The 21,589-nt window shown below is 45.9% G+C and overlaps 2 protein-coding genes across 2 annotated transcripts; both read left to right on the top strand.

Moving 5' to 3' along the window:
• Nucleotides 1–13,663: 13,663 nt before the first annotated feature.
• On the top strand, nt 13,664–15,874 carry LOC131294620 (ATP-dependent RNA helicase DHX33). Its single transcript, XM_058322666.1, has 3 exons — nt 13,664–13,834; nt 13,911–14,598; nt 14,657–15,874. Exons 1-3 carry the CDS (start codon nt 13,707–13,709, stop codon nt 15,872–15,874), a joined length of 2,034 nt encoding a protein of 677 aa, XP_058178649.1. The 5' UTR covers nt 13,664–13,706.
• Nucleotides 15,875–16,171: 297 nt separating this feature from the next.
• Nucleotides 16,172–20,707, top strand: LOC131282930 (vacuolar protein sorting-associated protein 26B-like). Its single transcript, XM_058312476.1, has 7 exons — nt 16,172–16,952; nt 17,092–17,302; nt 18,362–18,527; nt 18,631–18,795; nt 18,874–18,980; nt 19,064–19,621; nt 19,688–20,707. Exons 1-7 carry the CDS (start codon nt 16,950–16,952, stop codon nt 20,365–20,367), a joined length of 1,890 nt encoding a protein of 629 aa, XP_058168459.1. The 5' UTR covers nt 16,172–16,949; the 3' UTR covers nt 20,368–20,707.
• Nucleotides 20,708–21,589: the final 882 nt, after the last annotated feature.

The raw sequence follows: 21,589 nt of genomic DNA, 5'->3' as shown, positions 1-21,589 counted from the left end.
GGCAAAAAAAACGCAAGCGGAACGTTCGGCAATGGTTTTGCCCTTTTTGCACGAGTCACGATCAAGGTTTGGTTGTTTCGCTACCTCCGCCGCACGCCGACGACCTTCCGAAGCCTAAAGGCCAGGGGAGGGTATCGTTTTTCGTTTCGTTTTTATTTTTCCAACGCACCCAAAGAGTGCAGTCCAATTGTTTCCTGCTGGCCACCAACAACAAACGGTGCACACAAACCCCCTGAACACTGAGGGAAGGGCCACGAAGGGAAAAAGGGAATGATGGGTATGTGTGATAGGGCAAAATCTATAATTAGTGAACGTGACACATTCGTGCCGCATTCGCGTACGGGTGGTGGAGCATTTCCACCGGTCGTGGAAGGAGGGCTGGGGGATCGGGGAACGGAGCTCATCCGTGGCACGAAAAATCGTGCACCCTGCAGAGCCTGATGCACCAGACCGTTTATTGTGCTTCGCGTCGAGTGGCGTGTTGCGGTTTTGTTGAGGCGCTTTTTTTTTTTTGTTTCATTTCACTCGCGTTCCATGTTGGTTCTTCGGGTCGGCGCAGGGTGGCGGAAGAAGTGTCACACGGCGAAGTGAACGAAGGTGCAGGCTTTCGAGCAGCAGAAAGGAGCAACCATTTTCACTTCATTAGCGGACGATTAGGGCGCAATGTATGAAGCGATTACCTTACGGCGGGGCCAATGCAGATTATTCCGGTTCAAAAGCCGCCGCGAGAATTACAGAACAAACGTAAACATGGGGATAATTAGAGCGGGATAGTGTTTAGCTACTTTATTGTTACCTGTAAAGGGAAACGACAACAAAGGTTGTTGAGAGTCCTATCCCTTTTAATTTAACTATATCTGATCAATAGCTGAAACTTTTACCTCTTTTTGAAACCGAAATGGGGATAGCGAGCTTTAAATAGATATTATTACTTTTCGCCTATTTCCAGAAGTTTGCCCAATATTTTTCTATAACTTTTTTTTATTCGATTTTGTTCAGATAGTTGATCGTTTAGAACAAAAAGTGGGCAGTTGCCCATATCTATGTTTTGACCAGAGCCTTTCTTCCAAAAACCCTCTCATTCCTACATTCTAATATTGATCAAAACCAACCAGAATAGTAAACACAAAATCCAATATTGAAAGAAATCCTACGCTATCGTTATTAACCTTAACAAACTCTCTCACTCAAGTTTATTATATCAATCAGAAAAACTGTCCTTCACTCACCCATCCATTTGAAATCAAAAATAAACTTTACCGTCTCCTAAAAATACATCGTTTATGATTTATTTCCGAAATAAATACGCGCACCAAAATAGCATAATAATGAAGATTCGTGATCATATTGCCACAAATAATTACTATGTCTGTTTATAGCACTAATCCGGGTTTGATGTTCCTCTTTCTCTCTCGCTCTCTCTCTCTTCGAGAGCTTACCGGAGGTTTTGGGGCGCATAAAACACGAGTTTGGTCGTGAGGTACTCCAGTGGTTTCAGTTTCGTAATGGAAAACGAAACCATCCGTAGCATCAGGGGGTGATGCTTCTTTGGGACCCTCTTATAAGGAGTTTCTTCTATGTCCTACCCTAATACAAACTCTCTTCCGTCCAAATCCAGCACTCCAAAATTCTAATCATGAATTAATGTCTAAGGCTGTCCATATAATGTTATCCTGTAAGTCTATGACATCGTACACTCTCCTACGCCATAAAATGTTCCACTCATCCATGTAATCTGTCTTGAGGCACTACACTGGCCATTAGGGTCACGTCAGTGGATCGCTGTCGCGTGAGCATGGTGAATAATTTAACCCTTAAAGTTATCGCAACCCGGCGATCTTTATTGTACCTTACTTTTCTTTACGCCCGCCTCTCTTTTGTGTGGCCACTCTTTACTTTTCTTGGCGTTTTTAACAAGTCTGACCATCGTGTGCGTGCTATCTTTTTTTCCCACCCCTTTCTTCCGCTATTCTTATCGTTCTTATTCTCCGTACCACACACAAACATACTGCTGGACAATAAAATTTTATGCAAACAACATTCGCCAGAACCGAAAACGGACACACTACGTCCCACCCTCCTCCTATCAAGCCCTTTGCCAAGCGCTCATCCATGCCCTTCGCGAGAAAGGACATCCCGTTAATTGAGTCAGCCTCATAATTTTTGTGCCGTTGGTGTGTGGGCTTTCGCGACGAGTTCGGACCACTCAGACGAACTTTATAGCACGACAGTGGTTGAATGGACGTAGGAGCACTTACTTGGGGGATTTGTTTTTCGTTTTTGTTTTTGGGGAGAGTTTTGCATCCATTAAAAAATAAATTTTCTTGGTCTTGAGAAATCGCGCTTTCGTTGCAAGTGATTTATTTTTCGTCACGTTGCGCGGAAATGATGGGAGCACCTTTTAGCAGCAAAAGCTTCCCCGCGGCGCGCGTTCATTTATCATTTCATCGCAAAAAAAACGCACGTTAGGAAAAATTCCCATCAAAACACAGACACCTCTCGACGAGTAATTTATTTGGCCGCGGGGCGAGCAAAAGAAACAATAAATTGACGCTTTTATCATAACCTCGCGAACCTACGAGGCGGCCATTCAAGCATGAATCGCCACCACCACCACCACCACCAACGTTCCGGTCATTACCGAGCCGTGGTTCGCTTCGGTCGCCTCATGCAAAATCATATAGCCATCCGCGCCATTATCATCGAACACAAACACGCAGCATTGGCACAATGTCCCCTTGGGTGTCATTCATTGGAATAAAATCTGTTAACATAACCGGCGCGCGACCTCCACCCTTCCGCCCGCGAACCTTTGGTGGCGGGGAGTTGTTTTTTTCCCCAAGCCAACTGACTCCGTGTGGACGCAAGCAATTGGCACCGTTTGGTGGTCGGGAGGGACAACGTGATGTGTACGTGCTTCATTCACGGCGTACCCAATGGACGAGAGGCCAAAAACAACATCGTTGTCATACGCGGCCATCTTTCAAGTCGGCGTCGGTGGCGTCCACTCGAGGAGAACTGGACAGAAATTCGGTCGCCGCTCCAGCCCAGGGTCGTTCGGAGTCAACCCACGGCGATCCGTGGCGTAGTGTGTTTGTACTTTGCACACACCTCCCACAAATACCCACACAAAAACCGGGCAATGCACATCGGAATGCACATCGGCGAGGAGCGACGAAGGGCCGGTCGACGAAAATATTCGCTAACTCGAACTCGGTGGTCATATACTTGCGCGTGCTGAGGTCATCCGATTTCATGCCAAAAATAAAGTTATCAGTGAAGAACGCCTCGGACCATCATCTGACAACGTTCCTGTGTGTGTGTGTGTGTGTGTGTGTGTGTGTGTGTGCACCCACCTCGCTAAAACGTTGAGGTTAGTTCATTTCCTTAATTTTATGAAGACGGTTTTTGTGCTACATTTGGCCAGCGTTGCGGACCCGGGTTTGTCCGACGGACCCGCGTTTGGAAATTCCACCCATCAACAGGCGGACTCGTTTTCTCGAAGCAAACCAGTACCAGCATTTAGTAGCTCACCGGGGCTCACCGAGAGGTTTGTCATCGACGCGAACTCGCGAGGCTGATCGTTTGCAGAATACATTAGCCCCGCCGTCACCGAAAGCGAGATCGCCTACCGTCACGCTTCGCGACATCGCTAATGCTAGAAGGTGGTATGAAGAAAGGGAGGGCAGGGGGTGAGCTAGAGAGGGTTGGTGTAGGTATCACCCGACCGCTTACACCAACCAGTGGAAATCAGCCCGATTGCCCAATGCGCAGACAACTGTGACGCGATTTGAAGGCAGTCGTGTTGAAGCAAAGGAAAACAAGTTAGCTGTCGATAGGAGATGCTAGCTAGTTTTGTCTTTCAAAATGGCAAGTGCTTGTACGATGAGCTTTTTACCAACTGTAGGACATTGGTATTCCCTCCAGCAGTATGGAGGCTATACATACCACAAATGTCCGGGGATTTACCACCACGCACCTACATTCTTTATCTTTAGATCACTGACTTTAGATAACGCACGATTTCCGCACGCGAGACATGAAGGCAGGTCAGGTACTCTTATCACAAACAAAGAAGCGTAAACCATCGGCCAGCTGGACTTCTTTGTCGGAAGACAGAAATAATTGGTTATATCTTGGTTGGACGGTTCTTAAGCTTATCTTTCGTCAATGTAGAAACAACGTTTGGTATGAAATCCGGTTTCAGGTACCCGGATACCACGAAACCAGTTCTTTGCCTTTTGGTCTAGTAAATGTTACAAAACATATCGCCATTATTTGGGCTCGGTTTAGGGAAATATCTATACAATTCACAACCAGACACAAACTTGGATGGATTCCTGATAAAATTTTAACATAATAAACCCTTATAGGTTAAGGTTATTTTACTTCGCAATATGGAGATATATCCCAAGAATCCCAAGATTTGGTTACAATTTCTAAATTATTAACAAACATCATAGATCACAAAACGTTTAAAAATTGCTATACTTTTTTAACTCTAAATTAAATTTATGCACATGTATTAGTTTCAAACTTGTTATTACTTAAGACATAAAGAATTACGAAAGTGAAACCATTTCTGTTATGCTATGAAATTATTTATTTTCGTCCTCTTTCCGTGATGTTCCATAGTAAAATGTACGCTACAATAGGCAAACACCCAGAAGGGATGGACCACCCCCTGGAAAACCTACATGCAATATAGTCATTATGCTCGATCCATTTATTTTGTTTCAAAACAAGAAAGCCCAACACGGGATGACCCTTTAGCGAGGGTGGATGGACAAAATTCAATGAATCCATCAATCAAGGTTTACACATTTCCACATAAATGAACTCCACCGCCCGGGATGGATCGGGTAAAACCATACGGAAGTGAAGCGCACAAGAGCCACAACAACGGAACGGAAGTGGTACGGGTTCCCAGGCGGGGGGGGGAGGTGAAAGGGCCAACTATAAATAACCGCAACATCAAAGCGGGTAGCAATGGTAGTGCCGAAGAAGAAAAAAATACGAGACATCTACACCACGAACCAACGGAAAGGATGGAGGACAACACCGGCCACCCGTTCGAACGTTCTAAGCCCATCCTGACGGTGCACGCAGCACCAATGGCACACGTGGGCTTGCAAGTGAACGAAAAAAAACGCCGGGTCTAATAAACCAGGACAAAAATCAGAATCAAAACCGAACAACCGGTGGCAAACGTCGACCGAGTGGTGTCCATCGGATTGCAAAGGTCGATAGCGAAAAGGTCAATTCCAGGGAAACCGACATCCTGGCGGTGTTTTTTTTTCCTCTAACCGGTCCTAACATACCGGTGTGGCCTTTTGCATCCGATGCATGATCGCCCTGGAATGCACCAGTCGTACGTCATACGCCACCAAGTGGGCGTTTGCGCTTCGAACGCTAGAAGTAAGTAATACAATCTCTGGCCGCAAATGTAGGTACGCCGGAGGCATCGTCATCAAAAGCGCCGTTTAAAAAAAACACCATACTTAAAAAAAAATACAGTTGTTTCATTATCAATTCTTTCGAACCAGCGGAAATGCCAGCCAGCACCAAAGCATCGCTCAAGATTAAACGAAGTGCTAGGCCAAGAATAGCTCTACAGACCACCATAAGCTCGATGACGCGGGCAGCTGGAATGCAAAGATTGCCCCTCGCCAAACCCTCAGTGACACGAAGATTCTTAACCCCCAATTCGTAGAAGCACTATCAAATCTAAGGCTAGACCTTTCTAAATCAGAGAGGCAAAGCAAAGCATAACACAACAAGAAAGACCCACCGAAATCAAAACCGATAACGCACTGGGAAATGGTAAAGGAAGTCATAAATCCGCGGCTACCACCAGCGTTGTAACGGCGGACCGTAATCGAGTTAGTATTTAATGTCCACTCAATTATCACCCGAGATTTGTCAGTTGCTTATCTCAGCCAGAGGGTGGCCAAAAGGAGGGGGAGGGGGAAAAACGAGGATTAGCTCCCGTTACCATACTTTTCTTATCTACCTACATATCTGTCATGGCATGGGGACCAGCGTGTTGCCACAAGGTCTAGGCCAGGTCACAACAAATAACCGCCGACAAAAAGCCCAATCAATTCCACCATCAATTGGTCTAAATTGACGGGGGCCTGTACGGATAGCCTGTCCACTGTCACACATTGGTCCGCCTTGCTTATCGATCTTTTTCCTAATAAAAGAGGTTTTATTTATACGTTTATCAATTCATAGACCGATATCGATAGCAAACGCGTGGCGTGTAGTTGCTAATCAAAGCATTACGCCCTATTTATTATGTGCACCCCAATAACAACACGGCTTATCACGGTAGGATCTTATAGCGTAAGGAGCGGCAAAAGTTCAGAGATTTATTTAATTTATCAAAACTTTGAGATCATAAATTCGGCAACTAGTAGCATCGAAACACATCCAATGAATTGAGCACACAGTTTAAGTATGCTAAATTTGGATTTGGTTAACAACTGGTGTTGGAGTATGTTTTGACCTTGCCAGTTACTTTAATTGATGATTGTATATCGTTTATTTTGGCGTGATACGTATCGGAAGCAATGAAATAGTTTTTTTTGTTTAAAAAAAATGTACTATAGCTCTATATTGCTAAGTAAAATGAAAGAACTAAAAGAAAAACATGAAAATTGAATTGTTCCTATTAATGTTTTACTTTTTTTTTTATTTTCATTCATGCACATTTTTGCACATCCTGGATGAGAAAATCGTTTCATGTATGTTTAAACTTGATACTGCAAAGAAACTAAGGTCCATATGATCATACTACTTTAAAGTATCAAATTCCTGCAATACTCACTTTGCTCCAACCTGGTACAAATTCTACCATGAAGCAACCATTTCAAATGAAGTGAAGTGAGATGATTAAATTTCTTTTTCAAGGATCACTTTTCAGGACAAGCAAACAGTGCATCCAGAGTGAGTCATCCACCAGGGACAGATGTGTACGGCATGACCAGCTGTTTTGATTACAATCTCCTCCAGACGCTTCCTGGCACGTACTGGCCATAAGCCGGCCTGTTTGTCCACGATAGCGTTGACAAATCCCTTTATACAGCACTTGAAAGGGTGTTTGATACTTTGGGCAAGAAAAAGTGTCCACGAACTGGCAATTTTTACTATTATTTTCCGTGGCTAATTGCTACGGATATCCGTATCAGCGATGGACGGGGTAATTTGAAATGATTTGCCTCACATACTCCCTCAACTAAAAGGGTCTATATCGTAAGACATAAACAAGAAAGTTTCTAAAACTTTCTTACGTAAGTAAAATAATGCATTGAAGAAAACCATCGTTCACAGCTACTCAATGAATGAATAAAATACCTAGGAATAAAAAAAAAACCCATCAAGACATCCCACGCCACCGATTCCATTAAAGCAATTGCCGGTGGGTTTCAAATAATGACCCAAACGTCACAACTTGGAATTAGAAGAATAGTATGACAGAAAAGCAGGACCAGCTTTGCTCCCTTCACGTTCAAATGCATATCATTTGAAGGCAGAGACACCTTATGGCGGCCTATGTACCATAGGGGTGGAAGTGTGTCCAATGAGGTTAGTACGGGGATTTTCCTGCAGCAAACAAGGACATTTCCACGTATGCGGAAGAACTTTATTGCAGTTTATTGAACCCCCACATTTCCTACGTACGACATCAATAGCTTGGCCTTATTGGATACGTTATAAAAGATACCTCAGTATATGGTCTAATACAAACATCCTGTGGTTATTTCCCTAACCGAAAGTACTTTTGATGTTCCACATCCGGGAAGATAATGATATAACGCAATTTTGTGTTATAAATAGGAGTAATTAAAAAGATACCGCTGCCTGTTTACAAGTGGAGTGTAACATCAACCTGATGGCAGCTGAAATAACTGAAATGTGTGTCCTAAATAAAGTTGATTTTAACCGTAGAAAGAAAGTTATGATGCGTAGGGTGCATAACCGTGCATCATCTTTAAAGAGTTACAATTCACCAAGCTTCTGAGTAAAAAAGCGAATAAAACTTTCGTCTACTTTCACTTTCACCTGCCCGCATGTATTATTTGCGGCGGAGTGAACTCAGCGAAAGTTTGGTTAATATTTGGGGCAATTGGCTACAACTAACGTCCGTCGTCGGCTCCAAACGAATCGACAAGATGTCCATTCAACCATCGCGAGCTGGCCGGGGAAGTTTCCTTGGAGCGAAAGCTGCCTCATGATTGCCTCATATTGCCTAATCGCGTTTCTCAGTAGCTACGTCGTCGCTTCGTCTTACCTTATTTTTTACCACAAGGTGCACGATACACGATGATTGTGAGTGGAATGCCACCGTAACGTCACGTGGAACGACACCTGGCCAGAGTGAAGCTTCAACCACCACCAATACTACCGTTTGTATAAACACACTGCCAAGGTTTTCCCGACATCGTCGCGAAAACGGCGTAAGTGCTAGCGGATTGTAGCTGCGAAAACGTTGACCGACCAAACCAAACAAAGAATTAGATTTTTAAAAACCAATGGGAGCCGCGAGATGGGTGGAGGAAGTCAAATGATAAAACTGCCGAGGAAAGACAACCTGTTGCTTCACCACAGCCGTTACATTGTGCAACGTGTCCATTGCAAGGGCAATCAATACCAAGTAGATGTGTGTGAAGTACCACGGTTGTGGTTTAATTAAAGTTAAGCGAGTTTATTTTTCTTCAATCCAGATTGTTAGTTATTACAAAACAAGTTCCACACAAAAAACATTTTTACTTAACGGTGTTAACACGTTGAAAACCGAGAACAAGTTTTGATTGTGATTTTTAAAGTTAGCTAAAACTTATGCCCCACTATAAGCTAAAAACTACTCTATGTTAGTTTTTAAAACATAAGCTCGTTTTGTTCCGTTTAATCGAATCGGTTTTATTGTAATTTTAGGAACTAATAGAACAATCTCTACGATAAAAAACCACAGTTTATCTTCGAGTACTTTTTATGGTAGAATAAATGCTGCATCAAATAAATGCTGTCATCACAAAATTAGTAGGCTTTGTACTCTACACTCTCTATGTAAACTCTTCAGCATCTCGAACCCATCAATTTATCAACTAAAATGTACCACCATTATTGGTTCGCTAAATTTGGCGGATGGATAACCAAAGCAAAACTGTGTTTTCCATCAATGTTTCTTTTCTTTGATGGTCTTTCAAAACATTTCCAATATTGTATCGATTTCCGTTAACTTACCTAACATATGAGTAGAGGTGCCGTTCGCTCGCCCATTCACGCGTTCAACTCTCCGTGGTGGTTTTCCTTTTTTTTCCTGGTGGTTTTGTTTTTTGTTTTTCGTTTTCCTCCGCTTCCTTTCAGTCGTTTCTTCCGCCTAATTGGTCCACAACGCCGCTACTATCGCTGCCCTCGCGGGAACGCAAAAGCCGAAGGTGATGATGACGCCGGTGATTGCGTTGTTCGCGGTGCTTGTACGGTGGTCGAAGGTGCCAATCGAGTGATTCGGCCAGATGGCAGAAGACCGGGTGAGGGGGCAGTCGGGGGGAAAGCAAAATCTAACCCCGCAGCATCACCATTACCCGAGATCCACGGGTTTCGAGAAGCCGCACTAATGGGTAAACCGGTTGCACCGAAAAAGCACTTCCATCGGAATGTGGTGATTATGACGGTGCGGTGCAGCTTCCAGAGCGGCCTCTTTTTCGGTCACTCGGTCAGTGGAGAAGATGATGAGGTTTCACGGGTTTATCTATTTCTCCCCAGCAATGGGCACGATCCGCGCAAGTGGCCCACTTTGATGAAGTAAACCGAACAATACTAGAGGTCAATTCTAATTTCTTGCGTAGCTATATTGCACCGCTGGATGCGGTCGCTTCGATGCACCTGACACTGCGAACTCTTGCTAGGGGGACCAACATTTATTTGCCGAAATACTTTCGTTACTTGTCGCTTTCCCACGCAGTTACAAGGAAACAAACAACAACAGCCATTCAACACACTAACAAGCAGGTTCCTCACTTTCTGCAGGTTACGTTAAACACTTCATTAAACATTCAACACCGGCGCTCACAGACAATCGCGACAGCACGGGATGACGGCTCGTTGGACTTCTCTCTTCTCTGCGCCTCAAAGCCTGGAAAATTGGAAGTGAAAAACAAACACACACACACAAACATAAGAGCGACCATTAGCAAAAACTGGGGTGCTTCAACTTTTGACATTTGTTTGCTGCAGCATCCCATCGTGGAACAGCAAACTTTCCATTCGTTCCATTCCGCCCAGTCTTCACGCCCTGAACAAGTGCACCCTGTGCGGCGTAAGGAGTTTTCCTTTTCGCTCATCATTCACATCGTGTGGATCGCTTTTCTCCCAGCCACCGGCCACAAGATGATTCCATTCGGTTCGCGAACGTTCTCGCCGAATCCTTCGGCGACCGTCACCGTCTTGTATGTACATAAACTGTTCCACCCCGAGCGTACCGGAAACCTTGGAGTTATCAGGATACGGATACGGTCGTAAGACGACAGTCGATAATTGATCGAAACACGGGCTACACTGTTGGTGGAAATTCATTTGTGCGTGAATTCTCCCATCGATTAAGTTTGTGTATCGAACATCGCCCATCGCCGCTGATTGATGAGTGTCTGGCCAATGGCACTAATAGTGCCAATTAAAGTAAAAGCAACATAGCGATGGACCGAACTACAATGAAACGAAACAAAAAAAACAACCGCCCTGGATGAAAGTCCACCAGTTTGACAGGGTTTGATGCGCCTGGCTGAGGAAAATTTAGCTTCACAACGCGCCAGGAAAAGGGGAGAAAATACGCTGGTCAAGGTCCTTTGACCGGCATCAATTTTGGAAACGACCGAAACGGAACGCTGCGACGACAGGTATTGATTTCGGAAGGACATAGCCTCGGGGGCCGTAACTTTGAAAGCTTCTCTTCTTCAACGGGCTGGATGAAGGATGTACAAAAACAGATTATCCGTCATCCGATGGTTGCGAAATTAGTTCGTCTTCCCACACAACAGATTGGGTAGCGTTTTCGGCTTGCTGGAAGGCAATGATGCTGGATGTTTCGGTGGTAGAAAAGAATGCTTTATGAAGGACAAAAATGTTAAGCATCCTAGATGCCCCTAGTGATAAGAAAGGATACGCATCAAGAGAAGTGAACAATCATTACTTCCAATCTTACACAGTAGGGTGAAACATAAGAGTGCATTCAACCGTTTTTACTTTCACTCGGGTGATTATCTATAGCGAACCACACAATCAGTGGGTTCCCGGTGGTGACGCATCTGTGTAGGCAAGATTCAGCCGGTTTTACATTTGGAACAGAGGCCATTCGTTTTGTCAGCATCTGCTCGTGGGACGTGCATAAAATTTGCCCAGCTTCCCGGTGGCGTTTATCCGAATGTGCGGATGCAGTTTCTGGCATGTATGCAAGATAACATTTATCGCAAACCGCCTTGTTTAGTCCCGATGGGATACCACCTTCCGGATGATTTCGTGGGGCAACAACTGAATTTTCAGTCCGCGGATTAAAGGGCGAACCAGATTGCTTGAAATGAGCAAAAATAGAGCATGCGAGTTATGGCAGGCGTTGAATTTTTGTGTTTCAGTAGCTCTCCTTGCTGGTTTTGTTTCACATTTTCGGGTGTGTTTCTCATTTCTCTTTCGCGTCGATGATATCAAAGACCGTAAAAAAAAGTAACGAACGAACGGTGGGAATGTCGTGCCCGCACTTTCACGATTCGACTGAATTCTTCTCGGAAGCCACGTAAAGGAACGGTACAAGGGTAAACCACATTCCGTGGAAAGTGACGCGATTATGGGAGCATCTGTTTGTCATTACGGCATACCCAAAAAAAAAAGGCATCCTGTAAAGGCTCCGTTGATCCTGCTGGCTGAATAAAAGAACAAGGAGGCGGATGCTTCATGCTCAGCCCCGGATCTGGGATGAAACACTGATCTGGCCGTCTAGCTACGTTCGTCCGTTTATCTGTCAAACTGGATGCTGCGTCCTGCGGACGCGGGTTTTCTTCGATTTTCGCCGCAGGCTCACACATACACTCCAAGACTTCACTCCAAAGGAATAGCGTCACTATCTGCAGCACACCATCGCCACCGTTTCAAACGGCCACGGGGAAGACTTTGTGAAAACTTAACAAGTTTCTTGAAATTTCTCACGCAACCATTTTCGCAACATGCATTACTTTTTTCTAGCTGCTTTGCCAAACACTTCACGACCGCAGGCCAACCGGATTTCGGACTACAGCAAACACACACGCACGCGAATGCGAACCGCGGCTTCGGTTTCCACGGAACAGACGTGCGAACGCATCGACGGGCGGAACGAAACTGAAGTTTGGAACAAAGCTGCAACGCGCCAAACTGACATCAGCAAGTTTCAAAAACCTTGGTAACAGCTTGAAAAAATTACCGAAATAGCTAATTTGCTAATAACTTTTTAGTGCCTAGGTCTATTTCAGCAACAGACCCCTAAAATGAAAGGTCTTGTGAAGACAAACAACTTGATACAACAAAGATTCCACCTCGAATTGAGGTTTACGAAATAAACATTTGACTGGGACGTATGTACAGATACCCTGGTTGGTAACTTCTGCTGAAATAACAAATTTGTTAATTACTTCATGATCGCTTAACCTGTGGTCAAAGCTTTCCGCAACCGCATGCGGTTGCGTTTTTGATCTGTCAAACGAGCACAGCTTTTTGCCAAAAATAATACTTTAATGTTTGAATATACCACTTATATGAGCATACAATTTCATTAAAGTCTACTAGGAACAATATTTACTATTGACATATAAAAACGCAAGAGTCTGTGGCAAGAATCAAACTCGTTTGATTTTTTAGTACAGAAACCGCAAGGTCTTGCGTCTGCGGTGACAGCCCATGACAGCTCCTATCTCTCCCATGGGGAAAAACTCAACCGCATGCGGTTGCGCAAAGCTGTGACCAGCGGTTTAAGCGATTGGTACCTGTGACCCCTCAAATGAAAAGTCTTTTCAGGACACACAACTTGAGACACAAAAGACCTTTCTGTTTTTTCTAGTTTTTGAAAAAGCTTATTGTGTGAAAAAGAGACAGCATTCTACCGGGAACCTCGATTACTTTTTAAGTAATTTTGGCAAAAATTTGCCAAATTGTTAATAACTATTGATTCTTCCAACCGATTTTCACGATTGACCCCTTAAATGAAAGGCCTTTTCAAAAAGCGCAACTGTCGTTGAAGGTAGATTTTAGCGTAGTTTCTTATTTTTGATGAAAACCGCAGGTGGAAATGTGTTCGCCAGAGGGGGCGGAAAAGTAAAGCAACCTTGACGGATTGGGATTCGGATTCGGAGATCCGGATCTCCAAATGGATTTGAATCGAACGATTGGATCCCAACCGGTTTTCCCAACACTAGACGGCACATTTTTAGCGCCGTGTAAGGTTACTATACCCTAGATGTGATAGACGGAAAAGTGTAAAGTAACCGTGGTCACAATAATGGTGGGTTCATCAGTTCCGATCCGAATGCGGAAAACGCAGCAGAACCTGGTTTGCCACCACTGTGCTCGACAGCGTGCCATCACTACAAATGTCACATGCAGTGAAACGCATTGTCGGTTTGTTGATAAATGTTTACATCGCATTTTGGAGCCGGATAAAACGATCCGATTGTAAAAATATGGATTCAGGGCTTTCGAGCCGTAATAGCACCTTCAGTGGAGGTAATCAGCATTCCCGGTCCTATGGCAAACAGGACACGGTGAAGCTACAGCGTAACGCTTTGCCCATCTACTCAGTACGGAAATCGTAAGTACTACAGCACCGGCAACCTAAAGTCGGTCTAAGTCGGCTCTAATTATTTATGTATTATGTGCCTTAACAGGTTGATGGATTTGGTACGCAAATCTTCCACGATCATTGTACTCGGTGAAACGGGTAGCGGGAAAACTACCCAAATGCCTCAGTTCATCTACGATGCCGGGCTGAACGGGAATAAGCTGATCGGCATCACACAGCCGCGCCGTGTGGCCGCCATCACAGTGGCGAAGTGGGTAGCTAAGGAAATGGGCACCAATCTGGGCGATCTCGTGGGGTACGCGGTGCGCTTTGAGGATGTGACGTCAGACAACACGCACGTCAAGTACATGACCGATGGTATACTGTGCCGTGAGGCTCTGTCCGATCGGCTACTACGAAACTATAACGTCATCGTACTGGACGAGGTACACGAGCGCACCGTCGCGACCGATGTACTGCTGGGGATAGTGAAAAAGGCACAGCAACTGCGCGCCAGCCAACGCTTGCCCCCGCTGAAAGTCGTCATCATGTCGGCCACAATGGACTGTGACCATTTTGCGAGCTATTTCTCCGACTGCCCCATCGTGTACCTGCAGGGCCGAACGTACCAGGTGAAGGTGTACCAGATGGTTGAAAAGATGCATTACATTGAGGCTTGCCTCAAAACGGTGATCGAAATTCACCAAACGCATCCACTCGGAGATGTTTTAGTGTTTCTTACAGGGCAGGAAGAAATCGATTCGACGGTTAACAAGATGCGGCGCTTAGCAAAGGTAAAGAGGAGGGACGATTTGTCTTCCAACGTTTTTATCATAAAACAATCTTTTCTAGAACCTCCCGTTGGACCTGCCCAAACTCGCAGTGTATCCCATGTATGCGGCGCTTCCACAAAATCAACAGCTCGATGTGTTCAATCCGGCCCAACCAAACGTACGGAAAGTCATATTCGCGACGAATATCGCCGAAACTTCTATTACCATCGATGGAATCCGTTACGTGATCGATTGCGGGCGGGCGAAGGTTCGCTCATACGATCCCATCACCGGACTGGACATGCTTAAAGTGTCCATGATTTCGCAGGCCCAAGCACATCAGCGTACCGGTCGAGCCGGGCGCATTTCGGATGGAGTTTGTTTCCGAACGTACTCCAAAGAGGTGTACGAACGGATGGACAAAATGACGGTACCGGAAATACTCCGATGCAATCTAGCCGCCACCATCCTGAACCTGCTTGTGATGGGCGTTAACTATAAGGAGTTTGATTTCATCGATAAACCACCGGAGGAAGCCATCATCGGTGCGCTGCTCGAGCTGAAAGCGCTGAATGCGATCTCGTCGGTGGAAAATCCAATCCTCACGCCGGTCGGCAGCAAGATGGCAAAGTTCCCGCTCGATCCGAAGTACTCTAAGATGCTGCTTTCCGCCCCAAAATATGGGTGCCTGGAAGAGATGCTCACTGTCGTCGCCATGCTCTCCGGGGAGAACATTTTCACCAACAGTACCCAGAAGCGCGAGGAGAAGCTGATTGCACATTCGAAGTTTTACGACAAATCCGGCGATCACATCACGCTGTTGAACGTGTACAACGAGTTTAAGAGCAAGGCGAAACCGAGAACGTGGTGTTACGACAATTTTCTGCACGAGCGGAATCTCTCCCATGCGGCCTCGGTGCGAGAGCAGCTGAGTGAGATTTGCAAGATGCTCGACATGCCGAGCAGCACCTGCGGTAAGGATCGTACGCCAGTGGCCAAGTGTATGCTGACGGGGCTGTTCGCAAATATTGCCACCAAACAGCCGGATCACCTATACCTGACTGCGACCAACAACCTGAAGGCCCGTATACATCCGACCAGCTCGATCTGTGGCAAGCTGAGGCCACCGGTCGTGATCTACACCGAGCTGGTGGCAACAAGCTTCAACTATCTGCGTCACGTAACCGAAATCGATCCGGCGTGGATCGATGAAGTTGTGCCAAACGTTAACCTTCCCGGCAAGGCCCAGCCAATTCACAGTGACGCCGGGTTTAGGTCCTTTTCTAGTTACAAATGAATACGGCAAGTATTCGTAAAAGTATCAATTAGTTAGCAGTAAATGATAAGCACGCAATGTGAAATAAAATCCTAATTTTCAATTGCAACGGTTTAGCCAACTGGTACTGCATATTCCTAACCCCTTGTGCTGTAGCTGTCAAACTGAGCTACACCAATCTGCATTGTCCTACCCCAGTCATTTTGACAGCAGTGGCATCCGTTTCAGTCGCACCTACGGGAATCCTAGGGCTAGCAATCCAGCAGCAACGATGACAATTTGGCAATTTGGAACAAAAAAATTAGTCACGAACGACAGACACGACGGTCGACGATTTGTGCGGCGCGGAACAGTGTCGAGCGAAATAAATTCTTATCAAAAAAGGGAAAGACCTTTCGCCCAGCCTAGTGCGTGCAGGAAAGTGTGCACCGTCATCAGCACCTTGCGCGTCTAGTGTGCATTCTGTTCTTACATAAGTCAATCATATTGAATCGAACCCGATCCGCCAGGGAACAGTGCACTTTTTTTTCCTGCTGCTCCTGCTCGCCACCGAAAGTATCCTTCAGAATATCGTCTAGAGTAGAAAGTGCAGTCCGTGTGCGCGTCTTTCACTTGTTTTTTTTTCGTCCCATTGAGTGTGCGAAAGGAAATTACACCGTTTGCTGCGACCGCAATTCAATCGCCAGCAGCGAACAACTGCCCAGCCAGTGGTTGCAGGTTGTGGGCATCGCCACCCACCCCCTCCCGTTGTGTGTCCGTGTTGGAAAAGAATTTGCCGCATCGGCCAAAAAACGTCTGGAAGCGGTCGTGTTGCAAAAGTGGATTAAAGACACGCATCGTATTGCGTGCAGTGAAGCTACATCCAGCTAGAAGCGGTGTGCCTATGTGTTTATTGTACAGTGCGTTGCTCTCAATGGACACTGGCGGAATCGTTTGAACGCTTCGCTTGTTCCGGCTATTGAATAACTTTGGGTGACCTGATAACAAGTGACCGGAAAGGGCAACCAAATAAGCGGAAGCATAAAAGTGATTGCTTGCGCTTCTGATTAGAATCGTGGTAACAGCAAAGCATACGGGGGCTCCGTAATTTTCAATCATGGTAAGCCATTGTTCCCTTGCGAGCTGTCACTAGACGATCGATGATCATGATATCTAAGGAAAGAGGGAGAAGAACACGAAATTCGATCCGATGGACAGCTTTGTAAATGCATTTTTGCTTCTCTTTCTTGTTCCGCTAGAATTTCCTTCGCTTTGGCCAATCGGCCGACATCGATATCATCTTCGACGGCGCCGAGAACCGCCAGCAGGCGGAAATCAAAACAGAGGACGGCAAGAAGGACAAGTACCTGCTGTATTATGATGGCGAAACGGTGGGCGGAAAGGTGAACATTACGCTGAAGAAACCGGGCAGCAAGCTGGAACATCAGGGTATCAAAATCGAGCTTATCGGTAGGTATCAGAGTTTCTCTGGCCGAATGGCTGAATGAATGCGCTTTCAGGGCGACCTCTGCTCCACAATACTGGCCAATCGGATCGCCTAGTGTTGTGTGTGCGTCGCATGTCGTTGTGTGTACCGCATTTGTACATCAGTTACGCGGTTACGCGAGATAGCCGTCCCTCCCTTCCTGCGTCATACGATATATCCAATCCACCCACCTGCTAAAGTCGGTTCCTGCTTCCTTCCGCCCCACGGTGCGCGTTGTAAAGCCATCCGGCAGATTCCTCTATGGCGGACGGGAACCCTACGGACTTTTCCGCTCATTGGGTTCGAGCGACTTCTTATCGGAAGTTTGCTCGAGCACAACCGTGTTCCGCTTTCCGCCAACCTTCCCTCACGCCTACATTGCATAAATGTTCGTTTTATCAATTTGTTGACTTTCCAGTTTTCTGTGATATCAAAAGAATATCGTTGTGGGCTGAAATGAAATGATGGCGTGTCTAGCAGTTAAAAAAGGTCACATATTCCATTAAGCAATTTGCGCGAGCTGGTCGCATTTGATTGTGCTGTCCGCGTTTTCATCATTGAATGTGTTATGATATTCTATTAGGTTGATCAAACATTTGATATAACAATTGAGGGTTTATTGCTATTAAATGTTATTTTTGCTATGCTGTTTGAAATTGGCAACTATTTTTAGTGTTTATGAAATACCATAACCATAAGATTGGCTTTTAAAAAACTGCTCTGACGCCCATAGATTGGTATGTGTAGATCGATGAAAGATATTAATAGTAAATATCACATAAAAAAGTGTACCCATATAAAAAAAATCACTGATTGTTCATTATGATGATAAAAATCCACACCAGACTGTTCCCACCTCTTCTCAATGAACTCGCAATTGGTACGGTCTCCAACCGCTAATCGGGAAGCCAATCTCGTCAACGACACCGTCCTTAACTGAAACGCAACCCCACTGTGCTGTGCTGGGTGCTTGATATTTTATCAATTCTTCGTCCTTTAGTTATTGAATGGTTTCTTTTGCCCGTTTGCTTTTGCGTTTGCAGGTCAGATTGAACTGTACTATGACAGGGGCAACCACCACGATTTCCTCAGCCTCGTGCGCGAGCTGGCCCGCCCGGGCGATCTCATTCAGAACACGTCATATCCGTTCGAGTTTGCGAACGTAGAGAAACCTTACGAAGTTTACGTCGGTTCGAACGTACGATTACGGTAGGTTAGGGAGAGGGAGCAAAACACTCGAGTGTTTTTTTTTTTAACTGTTCCTCTTTCAACAAGTTAACTGTGTTGCATTAATCGTTTCATGTTTCCCCAGATATTTTCTTCGTGTAACGATCGTTCGCCGTTTAAGTGACATCGTGCGTGAGGTGGACGTTGCCGTGCATACGCTTTCGAGCTACCCGGACACGAACAGTCCGATCAAGATGGAGGTTGGTATCGAGGACTGTTTGCACATCGAGTTTGAGTACAACAAGAGCAAGTAAGGATCACCCAGCAATGCTCAATAATATGAAAAGAAAAATGTGAAACAGTGCTAACAATGGTTGAACTTTTCCAGGTATCATCTGAAAGATGTAATTGTTGGAAAAATCTATTTCCTGCTGGTGCGCATCAAAATAAAACATATGGAGATAGCGATTATCAAGCGGGAGCAGACCGGTTCGGGTGAGTAGCGAATATTTATATAGCGTCACCGGGAGGGGCGGAAAAGCCCATATCATGACCTCTTTCACCTCCGCCACTATCAGGTCCGAACATGTACACCGAGAATGAAATCATCGCCAAGTACGAAATTATGGACGGTTCACCGGTCAAGGGCGAAAGCATACCGATACGCGTGTTCCTCGCCGGGTACGACCTCACCGTGACGATGCGCGAGATCAACAAGAAGTTTTCGGTGCGCTATTTCCTCAATCTGGTGCTAATTGACACCGAGGACCGGCGGTACTTCAAACAGCAGGAGATCACGCTCTGGCGCAAGGCGGAAAAGACACGCAAATCGCTCACGCCCTCGCAGGCGGCTGCCATAGCGGCCGCGCAGGGTGGTGGGGCCGCTATCGGCGGACTGGCACCGGGTCAGCTGGCGGCGGTGACGGGCTCAAGCAACAATCCCCACATACCTCACCACCTGGTGGGGCAGGGTACGATGAGCTCGCTCGGATCGAAGGATCTAACTGGCGGGGGTACCGGTGTTTCCCTCCTCGGGGACGGAAGTGCCGGTGAGGAGGACGAGGGCAACGTGAAGCAGCGGCCAGACGAGTCCAACCCGATAATGGGATTGTTTACGGAGGATAGTTCACAAGCCGGTAAGTGAAGCGATGGACAGTCGTTTCTTCTGCTACGAATGAATGTAAATAATATGCTTATTTCAGATCTACGGCCGAAACCGACGGCACGGCAGCGAAGCGTGGACACATTGCCGTCAAGCAGTGATCAGTTGCCCGATAGCAGCTCCCGATCGGCCGGAGTTAATAGCAACCTGAAATCCGGCGAACTGCCTCTTCACGTGGAACCGGATGATGATTCGTCCCCGCAATTAGAAACCCCGCAACCCCAACAACCGCAATCACAACAACAGCAGCAGCAGCAACAGCAACACCTGCATCGTGAAGCAGGTGACGGAGCCGCTTCAATATCGCAAACCACTGACGAAGAAACATCCTCCCTGTTCGATGCGAACGATCTGAGCTTCAATGCGGCTCCAAGCAGCAGTAATACGCCAGCGGCGGCGACAGCGGCTACGTTGTCGGTCACTGCCACCTCGACGGCTGCGACCGATCCGACGTCCTCCCCGACGATCAGCAGTTCCGTCAAGCAGGAAGATGAGCCACCACTTGTTGTGGATGACAACGGGGCAGTGCCACCGGTGGTCTCGCCCAGACGACAGCCGGACGAATCGTTGTCCGTGACCGACAATATACCGGTCAGCACAACGAACGACGCTGGCAACGTTGCTGGTGCACCAGCATCCCCGATAACAACCAGCTCAGCATCGCCCCAGCCTCAGCCGAGCGCAAAACCGGCCAAACCGCGGAAGCCAGTGCTCGAATAAAAAACGGTAGATGATTCCTGCATCGCATCTACTACTAATTAACTAACGGCTATCTCGCGCGGGAAGAAAGCATTTCCTTCTCCATCCTCCTCCTGACTCCTAGCCAATAGTTGAAGAACACCCTGTCCTTCGTAAACGCCGGCATCATAGGAAACTAAGCGCCAACGCAAACGCATTGTTTCATGATTTTTTCGTTCGATCGTAGATGGCCGGAAATCAACAATGTGTGGTGTAAAATAAGATTGTATGTTTTTTTTTGTTGTAGGACAAAAAATATCAAACCCCAACTGCAAAAGCAATTTGAATAACGATCGGTGTAATTTGCGAAAGGGACCGGACGGTGTGAAAGCAAGTAAAGCCAATTTTGCGGACACAAATTGAATCGTATTGTGATCAAGATAAACAACCGGAAGCAAATAAGAAGTTGTCGTGGTCCTTCGGGACATTGACAAACGTTCACTAACAACAAGTAAAAGTAAAAATCTATTTTAATGTGATGGTGTTGGAAAACGCCTAGCGAAAGAGGAAAACAATCTAGGCTGCGTTGGAAATGCGTTTCCGGGTTCTTGGATTGCCCCGAAACGTTTCAGGTTGGATCCGAGCTTTCATGATCGCGGATTAAAATAACAGCACCCGGCCACTCCTTGGTCTCATGAACGATCTTTATTTTCGATTCGTACTTTCGCACCAAAAAACGACGCAAAAGTCGCAAACGAAAACAGAAAAGAAATATAATTGTAACCAAAATTAAAAGTCATACCTCCCCTCTCTTGGATGGTGGCTCTTTTTTTATGTAGTCAATTTTCGGCACGTTTATAAAGAAAGTTTAGGTATCGCGGAATTGTAAAATCCGCCTAGTGCAACGACGACAGGGGGGAGGCGGCATAGGCCGTCAATAATTAATTTGTAATCTGCTTTTCCTAGGTTAAGAGTATAATCCTTTCTACAGGCTTTGCCCTGTTTTTTCGCTATTTCGCCCCCATGTACGGTTAAATCCTTGGCGTGGTGAAGTTTTGACTATTTCTTTTGTATTTCGTCTTTAAAGTCGATCGTTAGCTTGCTGGACCCTGTCCGGACGGCTCATGGTAAACAAAAATGTGGGGGGTCTTTAGGTATGTGAAACGAAAACGAGAATACGAGTAGAGAACGCGGGGACGTGTAACGGACTGTTAAGAGAAGTATCTTGTTACTACATTTAAGCAACGCAGGGTGAATGATAACT

The sequence above is a fragment of the Anopheles ziemanni genome, chromosome 2, assembly GCF_943734765.1.
Source record: "Anopheles ziemanni chromosome 2, idAnoZiCoDA_A2_x.2, whole genome shotgun sequence".
Lineage (NCBI taxonomy): Eukaryota > Metazoa > Arthropoda > Insecta > Diptera > Culicidae > Anopheles > Anopheles ziemanni.
The sequence above is the reverse complement of the archived record's forward strand: the minus strand, read 5'-3'. Positions and strand labels throughout refer to the sequence as shown.